At 39.4% G+C, this 16107-nt stretch overlaps 1 protein-coding gene across 2 annotated transcripts in view; it reads right to left on the bottom strand.

The window, feature by feature from the left end:
- EXOC4 (exocyst complex component 4) overlaps positions 1 to 16107 on the bottom strand; it is an 839136-nt gene that overhangs the window by 235710 nt on the left and 587319 nt on the right. For both annotated transcript variants that reach the window (XM_007466566.1, XM_007466567.1), the window contains one exon: positions 6776 to 6995. In XM_007466566.1, coding sequence (XP_007466628.1) covers positions 6776 to 6995 — 220 coding nt within the window. The remainder of the gene's footprint in view (positions 1 to 6775; positions 6996 to 16107) is intronic.

Here is a 16107-nt window from a genome sequence, read left to right as displayed (position 1 = left end):
AAAGAAATTTTGTTTTTTTTTTTTTTTTTTTTTTTTTTTTTTTTTTTTTTTTGCGGTACGCGGGCCCCTCCCTGCTGCGGCCCCTCCCGCTGCGGAGCACAGGCTCCGGATGCGCAGGCTCAGCGGCCATGGCTCACGGGCCCAGCCGCTCCGCCGCAGGTGAGATCTTCCCGGACCGGGGCACAAACCCGCGTCCCCTGCATCGGCAGGCGGACTCTCAACCACTGCGCCACCAGGGAAGCCTATAGTAGCTTTAATGGTCATAAATACTGCATTGCTGCCTCTGCTGCTAACAAATGATCAGCGGGCAAGTCCAGGAAACAGAAAGGAAGTGAAACAATACCATCTCCTGCTGTCACTCTAGGGTAGTGGAAACAGAAGTTATAGGTGGGTCTTAGAGCACAAAGAACAAGAGTGAGTAAGCAGCAAGTTAGTGATAAGAGGAGATGCAGGCTGAAACCTACAAAGAGAGGGCAGGGGTGCAGAGGCACCGTCAGCACAAATCAGAAGTCTATGAAGGTGAGAGTCAGGGAGCAGGCGGGTAGCCGGTAACAGAGCGGGCAATGCTGAAGAGTCCAGGTGTCTGTGACACGGGCAACGAAGGTGATGTGTTCTACTGCCGTTACTCCGCCTACACCTTAGAAATGGTGCCTGTGCTCCTAGGACACAGATTTTATTATTCTTGTTTTTATAGAGGAGGAAATAGGTATGGAGAGGTTAGCAATTTGGTCCTGACCACAAAATTATCCATTGAAATGTCTGGGATGTCAATCTATTTGTGTCTGATTCCAAGACTTATGGATCAAGCTTGATTCAAAGTATCAGACAGAGCCCTCTGTTACAAACCTAAGTGAATTAAAGAATGCCTCAATTATAATTTTTTTGTACTTCCTCTCAGGGCAATAACTGATTCTATGGAGTAGAAAGATCCAGGCCAGTGGCACTAATTCGGGCTGCATATGTTGGGATCATCCGGGCAGCTTGTAACACCTGGATGCCCAGGCCCCAGCCCTGACCAACTGAACCAAAGCTCTGGGATGGGATCTAGGTGTGTTCAGAAAGCTCCTGGGTGATTCTAATGGGTATTGTTGAGAACCACACCCCTCCAGGTAGCCGGGGAAAGCACAGGAGGATGAGGAAGAGATAAGAGTGTGGGGTTTGCAGGCTACCTCTAACCATCTGACTTCTCAGATGTGCTCTGACACATATTGGGGCAATGAGGAAAATGAAAATATGCTTTAAACGTTTCAAGATTGCCTAAAATTTTTGACTTGCACAGCTTATGTTTTTTTTTTTTTCCTCCAATGATGGGGGAACAGAAGCCAAAGCATTAGGAAAGCTGTCTCTGTCTCACATTGCCCTACATGAGCCAGAAAACGTAGTCTCATCCTGTATCTAGAAAGAACTTTGCAAAATTCAGCAACGTGCTAGACTAGGAAGCAGCTTCTGCTGCTGCTGCAAATATTGTTTTTACAATTTCTGTGCCTGTATGAAACAAAGCTGAATAGCTTTTCGAAGTTAACTACTGTTGTTTGTCTCAAGGCTAAGAGTCCACAGTGCTAGAGCCCCATTTCCTAACCTCCAGCTGGAAACGCTGGTATTAAGACAATGCTTCTAAAAGTTCTGTCTCTATTAAAATCAACTAGAGGGCTAGTTAGACCAGAGATTCCTGCACCCCATCCCGGAGTGGAGTGAGGTTCAGGAATCTGCATTTCCCACAAGCTCAGGTGATGTGGATGCTGCCCATCCATGGATCACACCTGGTGTTGCACTGGTACAAGGCCGTGCTTCTCAAAATCTTATGTACATACAAATCACCAGGGGATGCCGTACATATGCAGATTCTGACTCAGAGGTCTGATGTTCCTGTCCACAGACCACTAAGTAACAAGGATACCGGGTATTCCACTGGGAGGTAGGGGAAAAAACTTTACTTGTATTTTCTGTTCATACAGATGTCCATTCAGCTATGTGATAGATAAGGGCTTAAAAAACTTAAGCATTAGTCCCCCCTCCCCTTTTTTGGGTGGAGATACTAAAGAAAAATAAATTACATCCCCCAAACAGTGATAAACTAGGGAACTGAGGGAATTTTTCCTCATGCCTGATAAATGAACAGTTGGTAGATGCCTGTTACATATAAGGCATGAGGGAGTATCCACTTCAAACAATCAACTGTTTCCATAGCTCCATGTCCGGAATGCCAGAAGATCTGACTCAAGAGAAATGAGGAATTTCTCTTAATGGATTTCTTTAATTTGAATCAGTATACTTTGTCTTGCAATGGATGGAGCCATTTTGCAGAAAAAGTGATGGTAATAGAGGCCTCGCAGATGGTAAGAGCATAAAGTATAGTCCATCCTGCTTCTATCTGAGAGCATCAGAGGCATAAGAACTGTGACATTTTAATTTAAACATTGTCATGAATCTTAAACCCAAGACCATGAATCTTACACCATGGGGGCAAAACACGCACACCCATGCCCTTGTACTAAGGAAGTCATCATTCATTCATTCATTTTCATTCACTCAGCCATTTATTCAACATTGCTTTCTCTATAGCAGGCATGGTTGCAGGAGCTGGGGATTTAGGAGGCAACCATCTGTAACAAATATCCGAGCTATTCCATCTGTTGGAAAGTGGTTTAGACGCTGAGGCAAGAAAGACGGTTGGTTTTACACTTCTACTCCTGTGAGGCAATATACGGATTTAGAGCAGTACATCTCTGGCTATGGTGAGAGTCTGGTTCCAAACTCTCCCCCCATCCCCCCAGTCTGTCACAGATGGATACTTTTATAAAATAAATAAAAATGAATTACTAGAAAAAAGGAATTTTTAAAAACCCGGTGATAAAAACACAATTCCCAATTTTTTACTGTTAGGTTCAACAGACAATGTCAAATTGCTAAAAAAAAAAAAAAAAAAAAAAAAAAAAGTGTCTAAATGCTTACTCTCAAACTCTGCCCATCTCATAGCAGACTAGTAACAAATAGGTTAGCGCACGGGATCCAGGGTTAGGTTGCCTGGGTTCGAATTACAGTTCTAGCGTTGCTAGCTAGGTGACTATGGATGGGCAAGTTATTTAATTTCACTGTTTCTCAGTCTCCTCCTTATAACAAGAATGCCACCTTCACAAAGCTGTTGTCAATGCATATAAAACATTTACAAGTCAATACATATAAAGCACTCAATAGTGTCTGGCTCACAGTAGATGTATTAAAGTGTTAGTTGTCACCATTACTACTATTTACTATTATGAATGCTATCATTACCACCATTAGACTTCCACTGTCACTACTAGTACCATGCTGCTCTATCACTTTGGGCATCTGCAGTTGTTTCACCTATAAAATGGTGCTTGTAATTTCTTCCTTCCTATTTCCTTCCTTCCTTCCCTCTTATGAATTCTGTGCCTAGAAAGTAAAACTACCAATGCAAAACTACATTATCGCCCAAGTAAATGCTCCCTTGTAACCGACCGTCTATCCTGACCAATGTCACTTCAAAGAGGAAAGGACAAAATGTCCTGGGGTTTTCTGCGTCTGCACATCATCAGATAAGTAGATGGAAGCAGCACTGAGACAGCTGTCTGTCCACTCTCTGTGGAGAATCCAGTTGGGCTGATGCTTCATGACCCTGGGTGCTGCCTCCGGGGAAAGGCACGATCCTTTCCACTCTGTGACCAAACAACAGTCTAGCAGAGGGAATGACTTTGAAGGACATGTAATTGAATACTTAACCCGCCTGCATTTTTCACACATACATATATTTCTTCAAGCTCCCTTCTTAACAATTGTTTTGTATTCTCAGCTAAAATGGTTGAGAATAATTTCTCCATTATTTTTCTTTAGTTACGTATAATTAGCTGAGAATAAAAATATCAAGGTGACACTGAAACACATTTAAGAAACATTGAAATTTGAGCATGGGAAATTATGTTTGAAAACAATTTACAATCATTACAAAGCAAGAGACTTTCTCAAGATGGGAAAGGAAAATAACCACCTCCTCACCTGCTTTTATAACCTCATAACTGACAATATTAAACAAATTTACTGATATGGTCTAACTAATTTGCATTCTCATAAAATTTTTATGAAGAAAGAGAGGACAACAAAATAACCAAATAAGAAAGCAGGTGTTTGGGCTCTGTAAACATATTTGGAGGTTGATAACTTGCAATGGCCTTAGTTTTAAGACTTATTCACTTACATATAACTATCATATCTTGACAAGGTCAAAGAGAGAAGAGGTAAAGTTGGAGTTCTTACATAGCCTCAGAACGGAGTAACTGACTTAAAGAACAAGAGGTGTAGTAACATGTACAAATGCCTGGTGATGAGGTTACGAGTGACTTGACAAGCACATCGGTAGGCTGCCCAGAGATGCCATTTAGCCAGCAGTGTGTGGCCCTGACATGGCCCAGACTGTAGTCAACTAGTGGAGTTTTAATCTGCCTTTGTCACTCAAGTTGAAAATCATCATGTTTAATGAGCCAGCATCTTTAGTTCCCAGACTCACTCTGTAGTACGTTATTTCTTTTACATTTAGTACACTAAGCATATTAAAGTTGCTCTGTACAGCATATGGCATGACACTTGAGGGATATACATACTGAGAGGTTTTCTGATGGAGAGGATGTTAATGATATTGTCAGACATAAGATAAATGTAAACAAGTTTTTGTCACTCTCTTTCTCATCTTCCCACTCTGACTCTGAAGTTAAGACTCTCAAAATTTATTCACTGTGTCCATCCACCCATCCATCCATCCACCCATCCATCCATCCACCCACCCACCCACCGACACACATAAACATTCATTCAACAAACTATCGAGTGTCTTCCTACTGCCTGATACTGTACTATACTTTTGGAACTTAATTTCTAGTGGGAAAAGATAGGAAATCAACAAGCTAGAAAATAAATGATTATAGTTGTGCTAAGAAGGAAAAAAATTAAAATGTTAAAATAGTGACTAACTGGGGAGATCTATTCGTGATCCTAACAAAAAACAGAATTCCATTCAGATGACTAACTGAAGAAATATTAATGAAGAGAAGACTGACAGAGGTACGGGCAACACTGAAAGAAGCAACAAGGGATGCTGAGGCACCCAGAGACCAGTAACAGCAGAAAGCTATCATCAAGGGCCAAGGAGGAGAGATGGTATTGCCAGCATCCAATGAGAGCTGAAGCCATACAGGAAGTGTCACCTGGAAGGACCTCTGGTTACAGAGGGAGGCATCCAAAGCCAAAACTATGATCCAAAGTGGAAATGAAGGAGATAAGAACCCAGTCTCTTTCTCCTTTTACCCTCCAATCTCCTGCTAGTGCTTCCTATTGGCAGAACCTGATCACAAGTCATTGGCAAGGGAGTTTTGGTGATACAGTTCATAGAGTTTGGCTTCAGTGTTGAGAACAGATTGGGAGCAGGAGATGGGGGGGGGGGGATGGAGAATAACCAAGGAAGGGGACCTACTTAGACAGGATAGTTAGGAAAAGCTTCCCTGTGGAGGGGACGTTTGAACAGGCACCAAGAGAAGATGCCGGCCATGCAAAGAGCCAGTGGAAGAGTAATCCAGCAGAGGGATGGGATGAGTGAGCACATGCCTTTGCTATTCTCCCTTCTCTGCATCCCATACTCAGTACAGATCCTCACTAGGAACACATCTAACACAAACTCAGGCAATGCAAATGAACACTTTCCTGGGTGCGATGCTTTGTTCAAGTTCTGGTAGAAGTGAATGCCTCTATTCTATTTTCTCAATACCATAGAAGAATTTGCTTATAAAAAAAGAATGCTCACAACTAGGACACTTCCCTATGAAAGGGCCAGCATTTCTATTAATTCTAATGTACAAAGAAGGAAGAACCAAGGAAGACATATAAAAGCAGGTAAAGGCAGGCAACTGAAGCAACTATATATATATATATATATATCACTTATAGAACTTCTCTTTGAAGATCTCAAGTCTACATTTTGAGATATCCTCATACCATGCAACTTACATAAAACTATGCTATTGTGCCCATCATTCTCTTAAATGAAGAAACACTATAAAAGTTCAATTACAGTGTAATAATAATTAACGTATAGCCAGAATTGAAATTCATACTAATTTTCTTTTAGTCTTATATTTACCTCTAAGTCACTGGCTTAAAGCATATAAAACAAACACCTCAAGTCTATTAATCCATACATCTGACAAATTATCTTATTTCTGTTGTCCAGAAACCATTTCTTTATACAATGAAAGTAAAATTTTCATATTAAGATGATCATCACTTAAATGAATAAATGATCTGACTTTTAAAAGCCAGTTTTTTGGGTGGGTTCACTGTGAGCTAGCCAAGTTATATACAGTGAGTCAGCCCTCAAATGGTACAGGGGGTTTACTGTTAGTAATTGAGGTTAAGCAGAATAACTTCCTTCCTATAAGTCCTTCTACTCCAGGATGCATTCACCATTGGAAAGAGACTTCTTTTCAAGGACAAATTCCAGGCCAATAATGAGGAGTTGCCTGCATGTTAATGAGACTCACCATCTCCCATATTCAAAGCTAACCACTTTTTTCTTAAAGATCTTCAGGAATTTCCATTATCTCTACACTAGTCCTTAATTTCCCTGGTGCCTGTGTAATTTATTTCCTCTTGTTTTGTCCCTGATGAATATGGAAACAGATGGTAACTCTTCTTCTTTTTTCAATTTGTGACTCTTGCCAAGTCAATGAAAACTGCAGATAAAAACAGTAAGTTCAGAGGATGTGATTACCTGTAGGAGAGGCCGCTGCACCCCCAGCACTTTCATGGTGTCTGCATTAGCTAGGATCTTCAGGGGGTCAGATGTTTTCGTGACTCCTTCAATCTCCTTGTTGATCTCAGCCAAGACCTGATTGAGGAAGATGTTTTTGATGTACACAGTGAGAAACTCTCGAAGAGGACACTGTTTGGCTGGGCCAAGTCCCAGGGCGTGCTCTATCTCCTGAATGAATCTGAAAGACAAACAGAGCACAACCACTGTTAAGTGTATCAGAAAGATAGCTACAGAAATATGACCAAACACACATGGGTATCTCTGGCTTTTGCTGCTTCCATGGAGAGATGTGGGGAAATTACCAGAATTCTAAACAAGAGCAGGTCACTCTATTATCCATCTACATATGAGTTTTTTCTAACACAAGTTATTTCACTTATTCAATAGAAATAGGATGAAACAGAAACAAAAATTCCACACTAGGGGGAAAAAAGGAGAGACAAAAATATTTTTTATTAATTCAAGAAGGAAATAAGAATATAAGAAGCAAAAGAAAGCATAATACACAGAAGACCAAATTATGATGCAAAGCAAAAAGTACATCCCAAATACTGCATATTTCTTATTAGGATCTTTATACGTGTAGATAGAACTTTTAAAAAGAGAGAAAAAGAAAGGATAGTATTTAAATTTATGATGCTGTTGGGAGGTTATGAAAGGAAACAGGATGGGAGGTGGGTGCAAAGGAGAACTTTAACCTTATTTGTAATGATCAATTTCCTTTATTAAAAACACTTAAAGCATACATAGCAGAATGTTAACTGTCAAAACTCAGAGATGAGTATGCAGATATTTGTTATGTTATTCTTTGTACTTTTCTACACTGGCAGCTCCTGCTTTCATGGTTCTGATAGGCACAAATGGAAGTTACTAAAGTATAGTGAGTAACACCAGTACAACAAGATTTGAATTCCAGTTACCACAGTATGTTAACTGTGAGTAATGGCATGAAGTACAAACTCTAGGGCTTCAATCTAGAAATCTCTATGTAAATAATTAATGTTTATCATAATCAATGATCAAACATGTCACTTCTTTCAAAGTCAAGCAGTGATTGGTCACTGCACATCCGTTACACAGTTCATGGACAGACAGCAAAGTGTGTAGCTGTGTTGTCTCCTTGTCTCTCAGTGATAGACCCATGTGACAGTTTACAAAAATGGATAACTGGAAAAATGAATTGGCCCAAACACCTAAAAGTACAGGGGAAAAAAAATCCTGAAAGTAACACTGGGAGCGAAATTTGAACTGAATGTAAATGGATTTACAGAAGAAATAACTGACCCTGGGAACATCGACACTGGCCCCATTTGAGAGGTATCTGAAGCCAGAGTAAAGGTGAACTTACTGACCTTAAAAGAGAAAATGGTTGTGATAAAAGAGATGAAGACATCCCAGAAGAAAGGATGTCGGCAAAAAATGTTACCTTAAAGGAACCCTTGGAGATGTTTCATGACATTGAAAAGCAAAGAATAAAATGCTGGCAGCTGATCTAAACTGAGAAGGAAGTATGACATTTCACCAATGCACAGAAAAGATGCTCACTGTGTATCATAAAGTACCCAAAAAGAAGAGGGTGGCAAGCACTGTTCAAATTACTCTTGGTAAGATTTACAAAGAAAACACTTTAATTTTCAGTGTTTCTAATGTTACAGTATATAAATACATATTAGTTCTATTTTTAATTTCTGTATATATTTGTAACTGACAGTAGAGAACTTTTAATGTTTTCACAAAAAATTTTAAAGTCATGAAACAATTGTGGTTTTCCCCATTGATTAATATTGCTTTGCATGGTGAGTTTTACAGTTCCACAATGCTTTGCAAAGTAAGAGTGGCCTTGTACTTTAAATTTTTCTCAAAAGTGTAGAAGCGAAACAAAATGAAACAGAATCACATGAAATAAAGACAAAAAAATGAATGACTAACTGGGAATATATATGTGCAACTTATGTCACAGATGACAGTAAAAAAAAAAACAAAGAACATAGTAGAAAAGAGATCAAAAGACATGAAACGACAATTTACAGTAAGTGACCATTAAACACACCAAAAGTTTTAACTTCATTCATAATGAGAAAAATGAAAAGTAAACTATACTGAGATACCATTTTTTGGGTAATTAATGTATTTTTATTATTTATTTATTTATTTATTTTTAACATCTTTATTGGAGTATAATTGCTTTACAATGGTGTGTTAGTTTCTGCTTTATAACAAAGTAAATCAGCTATACATATACATATATCTCCATATCTCTTCCCTCTTGTGTCTCCCTCCCTCCCACCCTCCGTATCCCACCCCTCTAGGTGGTCACAAAGCACTGAGCTGATCTCCCTGTGCTATGCAGCTGCTTCCCACTAGCTATCTATTTTACGTTTGGTAGTATATATATGTCCATGCCACTCTCTCACTTCGTCCCAGCTTACCCTTCCCCCTCCCCGTGTCCTCAAGTCCATTCTCTACGCCTGCGTCTTTATTCCTGTCCTGCCCCTAGGTTCTTCAGAAGCATTTTTTAGATTCCATATATATGTGTTAGCATACGGTATTTGTTTTTCTCTTTCTGACTTACTTCCCTCTGTATGACAGACTCTAGGTCCATCCACCTCACTACAAACAACTCAATTTCATTTCTTTTTATGGCTGAGTAATATTCCATTGTGAGATACCGTTTTTTATACCCATGCATCAGCCAGATTCCAAAAGTTTGAAAACACACTGTCGGTTTAAGTGTGGACAAAGAGCCATCCTCATATATTGCTGATGGGAGTGAAAAACGTTACAACCCTCATGAAGGGCAAATTGGCACTATCATCCAAAACTACAAATGCATTTCCTTTGACCCAGAAATCCCACTTCTGGGAAATTCTTCCAACAGCTATTATCTAAATATGGATGAGATGATCTATGTACAGGGTACAGAGATCAGTGTAGCACTGTTTTTATGGCAAAAGACTGGAAACAATGCAAAAAATCCATCAATGAGAGATGAGTTAAATAAACTATGGTGAATCTACACATTTTGCAATACTGGGCAGCAGCCCCAACTCTCAAACATGGAAGCTTTTGATGTACCAACATGAAAAGATCTCTAGGATATATATTGTTAAGTGAGAAAAGCAAGGTATTTAGCAGTGTTCATATTTACTATACTGACCTGCATATAAGAATTACGTAACCTCATTTATTTAATTTATTATAAAGACATCCTGGAGGGATTCACAAAAAGCTAGTAAAAGTGAGTACCTACAGGAAGCAGGGGTGGTGGTGGGGCCTGGCAGAGGACTGGGAATATACTTTTCAATTTTAACTTTTTATAATCATTTGATTGTTTTAAAAACTGTGAATATATTAGCTACTCAAATAAAATTAAATTAGTGTAAAAATTATCGACATTTATCAAAGACTATATTTTATAAATTGCTTTCCAATTAAACCACATTTAAAGTCTGGTGTATAAATGTTCCTTAAGTTTAGCCATTTAACTCAATGAAGAGTTTCCTTTACTTAATAAATAAATACATCATGGTTGTTCTTCCATATCACCAGTGAAACATTCCATTAACCTCTGTGGCATGTGGAGGGGGAGGTGGGGGGAAGGAAGGAGAACACAGGGGATTATCACAGTCACCCAGGAAAGTGGAAATTGAGAAGCCATGACAAACAGCAATGAGGTTTCTTAATTGATGTAATCAACATGGAAAGGGAAATAAAAGCCTGACCCAAAACAAGATATAATAAATCTTTAAGAAGAGAATGAGTAGAAGCAGCCAGGAAAAAAAAAAAATGAAGAAATAAAGAGTACATAGTTGGGCTTCCCTGTGGCGCAGTGGTTAAGAATCCGCCTGCCAATGCAGGGGACACGGGTTCGAGCCCTGGTCTGGGAAGATCCCACATGCCGCGGAGCAACTAAGCCCGGGTGCCACAAGTACAGAGCCTGCGTTCTAGAGCCCACGCTCTAGAGCCCACGAGCCATAACTACTGAACCCGCATGCCACAACTACTGAAGTCCGCGCGCCTAGAGCCCATGCTCTGCAATAGGAGAAGCCACTGCCTACACACCTCAACGAAGAGTAGCCCCCGCTTGCTGTAACTAGAGAAAGCCCGCACGCAGCAATGAAGACCAAGCGCAGCCCAAGCCCAAAATAAATAAATTAAATAAATAAATAATTAAAAAAAAAAGAGTACATAGTTAACCATGGCTATAATTTTAAGATCTCCAAATACCACATCGTAATATGTTGCCTTCTGATCTCATCTAACCCGCAGAGAAACCATCCACCCAGGGGCATCTTGGTCCCCTTGGTCTGACTCTGCAAGACGACCACTGTTATTAATTTAATAAGAAGTAAATATACCAATCATCAGAAACGCTATTTATTCTTTTCAATGGGACTTAGAAGAAGAGTTTTCTGAGCAGAAGTACTTCTTGCATTTCCAAAATCTTTACCAGTTATTAGGAGGAGATTTTTAGTAGTTAACCTGCTCCTAAACAAAGTGACAGAGGCTCTAAATTATCCACTTTTTCTTTTTTTCTAGTCCCTTATTTGTCTTTGGTGCCCCTAAAACATGAAAGTGCTCTGAGCAGCACGGATGGAGGCGCTCCCATTACTTTCAGCTGAATGATCTCTTTTGAATACAAATCATTTATTCCCTAAAGCACACACATCAGTCTAAAATGACACATTCAGGTTGATGGTGTCATCTCTAACTTGAGGGGACCTATTCAACATGTTTCCAAATCTGCTTTGGGAACTGTGAGGGTCCTCACTGTTCAGTAGGCATAAAACATGCAGAAGAGAATGAAACAGAAAAATTAGGGCTGTCCCACCAGCCTCTTCTTTTCTCTGGAAAAAATGAGAAGCGATCACATTAAATGGCAAAATGCCCTTTCTTGGGCAGGAAGGACACAGAATAAGAACTTTCCTAGGCATCCAGGAGGTGAATCACACTCACAATCACTGCAGAGGGGAAAGGTTTAGGGAAATGGAGTGGCCAAGGGCAAGACACGTAAAGTAGGTATTCCTGGGTCTGGATCTTGAATGTATAGTCTTGGGCAGGTTACTTAGCTTCTCTTCATCTTATTTGTGTATTCTGTAAAAATGGATATAACACGCAGGATCTGTTTTGATGATTAAATAAGGAAATAAAAGTTAAGCGCTCAGCACAGAGGTTGACATAAAGTTAACTGCTAATTAAGTGGTAGCTGCTGCTATTTGTATAATTACTATCAGTACATAAAATCCTGATGAGGCTGGAGACTAGAGCAAAGTGTGACGTATTTTGTGATTTTTTTCACTTGCTCCTTTACTTTCCCATGCAATTATCTGTAATTGGCAATATGCGCCATTAGATTATTACTTTGACTATTTCAGCAACACAGGGATGTAGGAATGACCAAAACCCCACGTGGCCAGGGGACAAATGTAAATTTCTCACTGATGTATCCTCAGTGCCTAATACTAGTCTATGGCTGCTACACAGTAGGTTCTCAGGAAATAACTGCTGAATGCAGTGTTGAATAAAATTAATAGCTCCTTTAATTTCAACCCATAGTTCCTAAAACTAGGGCATGACCACTCCAATAAATAATGCCCTTCTCCCAAGGATTTGGACTGGAGGTCCAAATAGAAGATTCATAGAAAAAGAAAGAAAGAAAATTAACCCATATCTCCACCACAGATGTCTTGGACTGAAAGAGTATATTCTCTAGCCCTTGCCCACCTTCTCACACTGTTTTTTGCTTTATGCAATATGGTTGTTCACAGCACTTCATATTTGCCCTTTCACAGAGGATAATACTCATAATTGTAAGATTCATTCCATCAATACATTATTAACTCAAACATCTATTAAGAAATATTAATGCTGCTTCCTGGTTTTATTACAGATAATCCTACAGTGAACATCTTCACTTTGCTTCTGTTGAATTATTTCTACATGTTAAAATACTGGGAGTAGGGCTTCTCTGGTGGCGCTGTGGTTGAGAGTCCGCCTGCCGATGCAGGGGACGCGGGTTCGTGCCCTGGTACGGGAAGATCCCACGTGCCGCGGAGCGGCTAGGCTCGTGAGCCATGGCCGCTGAGCCTGCGCGTCCGGAGCCTGTGCTCCGCAACGGGAGAGGCCGCAGCCGTGAGGCCCGCGTACCGCAAAAAAAAAAAAATACTGGGAGTAGCTCCTCATCATTTTCCATGGGCTAGTCTATATTTTATTTTCCCCGGATTCCCAAAGTATGCTACATGTTATCCGTTCACCTATTAAGAACCGTAAAAGTAATCTGTTGAATGGGAGATAGGAGAGTCAGTCACGGGTACAGAGGAGATTCATCAAAAAGCCCTGTTTTTCCAACAATGCTCCTAATCAGCTTTATGGAAGTAAGAAAACATTGAATTTTGAACAGTGGAAAGAATCTCATTAGGGAAGAAAACACTTCAAAGTTAAGATGGAACACAGATGGAACCCTGTCAAAAGGGTATTACCTAATCTTATGAAGTGCTTTCACACTAGGGATTTCCTATCCTTGTAAATGATGAGAAGGCAGACACAAAGCGCAGGTACATCTGTGTACATGGAAAGAGAGAGAATGAGAATCAAAGAGGAGGATCTACATAATGCTATAGGAGGAGTATCTAATTATAGGATTTTGAAGAAACTTATTCAGATCAGGCTCCCAAACCTCAGGCTGTAGAGTAGGATAGACCAAAAAACACACAAAGAGTGTAGGCAACCTATTTTTACTGCCTTTGAAAGTCTACAGCATGGATCTTATTTCCTAAATTCTAATGTTGCCATTTGTAAATATTTCACCAAAGATTTTATTTTCAGATTATCATCAACCAGTGGGCCTCCAAAAATCTGTACATATGCAGTACCTATATTTTAAATTTACTCTTTCTTAGAGCAAGTATGTGTCCTTTGGAATGCATACATGAACACACAGTACCCACACCTGACCCAGTATTTTCAAAATTTTTTTTTTCTTTTTCATTTCACGTCTTTTTCAGTTTTTCTACTTTTTACAAAATTTTTATACTGATTTGATTTCTATCCAGGAAAATTATACTAATTAAAATTTCATTCAAGCTTCCCAAGCCCATTCCTTAACCCAGACTCTTCAACATAAATTCCATCTTATTGTAAAGCTCCATTTCTTCCATTTCATCTCAGCCAACAATTATGGCTGCCACCAGCTGGAAGTATTCTTGAACACAGAGGACCTGTACTGTATTTTAGAAGTTGCAATGAGAAAAATATTCAGTTGAATGAAAATACTTGCTCACAGTGTATAAGTATTCCTTATATTCACAGCCTAGTAGTTTAAAAAATTCTATGGCCAACATTATCAGTAATGGGACAAACTGACATCATGTGCCATATGACATGATGCAGAGAATAATACAGCATCACTTCTTTGATATTCTTGCCAAAAATGCATAACCTGAATCCAATCAGGGGGAAATAAAGTCTTTCCATAGAACCAAAATACAAAATTAAGGGTAGAAATTTCAGAAAACTCAAATTCAGAATTCTGGCTTTTGGAGTACAAGGAATTCATTCATGGCTCTCCCACAAACAATGTCACTGTTTATTGGTAATTCTGTTTGTTTTTTTTCCTTCAGTGATATCTATTATACTAAGGCTTTATTTATTTATTTATTTTTAATAGATCTTTATTGGAGCATAATTGCTTCACAATACTGTGTCAGTTTCTGTTGTACAACAAAGTGAATCAGCCATATGCATACACATGTCCCCATATCCCCTCCCTCTTGAGCCTCCCTTCCATCCTCCCTATCCCATCCCTCTAGGTCATCACAAAGCAGAGAGCCGATCTCCCTGTGCTATGCTGCTGCTTCACACCAGCCAACTCTTTTACATTCGGTAGTGTATATATGTCGATGCTACTCTCACTTCGCCCCAGCTTCCCCCTCCCACCCCATGTCCTCAAGTCCATTTTCTATGTCTACCTCTTTATTCCTGCCCTGTCACTAGGTTCATCAGTACCATTTTTTTTTTTTTAGATTCCATATATATGCATTAGCATACGGTATTTGTTTTTCTCTGACTTACTTCACTCTGTATGACAGACTCTAGGTCCATCCACCTCACTACAAATACCTCAATTTCATTTCTTTTCACGGCTGAGTAATATTCCATTGTATATATGTGCCATATCTTCTTTATCCATTCATCTGTCGATGGACATTTAGGTTGGTTCCATGTTCTGGCTATTGTAAATAGTGCTGCAATGAACACTGTGCTACATGTCTCTTTTTGAATTATGGTTTTCTCAGGTTATATGCCCAGTAGTGGGATTGCTGGGTCATATGGTAGTTCTAGTCTTAGTTTTTTAAGGAACATCCATAATGTTTTCCATAGTGGTTGTATTAATTTACATTCCCACCAACAGTGCAGGAGGGTTCCCTTTTCACCACACCTTTTCCAGCATTTATTGTTTCTAGATTTTTTGATAATGGCCATTCTGACTGGCATGAGGTGATACCTCACGTGGCCCCATCCAGCATGGGGAATTGCACCGTATCAATTCATGATAGACGGAGTCACTTAGTTCTTGCCTCATGAAAGTTGGAGATTGTCAACTGAACCGGCATGAGGTGATACCTCATTGTAGTTTTCATTTGCATTTCTCTAATAATTAGTGATGTTGAGCATATTTTCATGTGCCTCTTGGCCATCTGTATGTCTTCCTTGGGGAAATGTCTATTTAGGTCTTCAGCCCATTTTTTAACTGGATTGTTTGTTTTTTTGATATTGAGCTACATGAGCTGTTTATATATTTTGGAGATTAATCCTTTGTCTGTTGTTTCACTTGCAAATATTTTCTCCCATTCTGAGGGTCCTCTTTTTGTCTTGTTTATGGTTTCCTTTGCTGGGCCAAAGCTTTTAAGTTTAATTAAGTCCCATTTGTTTATTTTTGTTTTTATTTCCGTTACTCTAGGAGGTGGGTCAAAAAAGATCTTGCTGTGGATTATGCCAAAGAGTGTTTCTCCTATGTTTTCCTCTAAGAGTTTTATAGTGTCTGGTCTTACATTTAAGTCTTTAATCCATTTTTTAAACATCTTTATTGGAGTATAACTGCTCTTTAACCCATTTTGAGTTCATTTTTATGTATGGTGTTAGGTAGTATTTTAATTTCATTCTTTTACATGTAGCTGTCCACTTTTCCCAGCACCACTTACTGAAGAGGCTGTCTTTTCTCCATTGTATGTTCTTGTCTCCTCTGTCATAAATTAGGTGACCAAGTGTGCATGGGTTTATCTCTCGGCATT

Source organism: Lipotes vexillifer, unplaced genomic scaffold (assembly GCF_000442215.2).
Source record: "Lipotes vexillifer unplaced genomic scaffold, Lipotes_vexillifer_v1.1 scaffold71, whole genome shotgun sequence".
Taxonomy (NCBI): Eukaryota; Metazoa; Chordata; class Mammalia; order Artiodactyla; family Lipotidae; genus Lipotes; species Lipotes vexillifer.
This window is presented reverse-complemented; position numbering and strand designations above follow the sequence as displayed.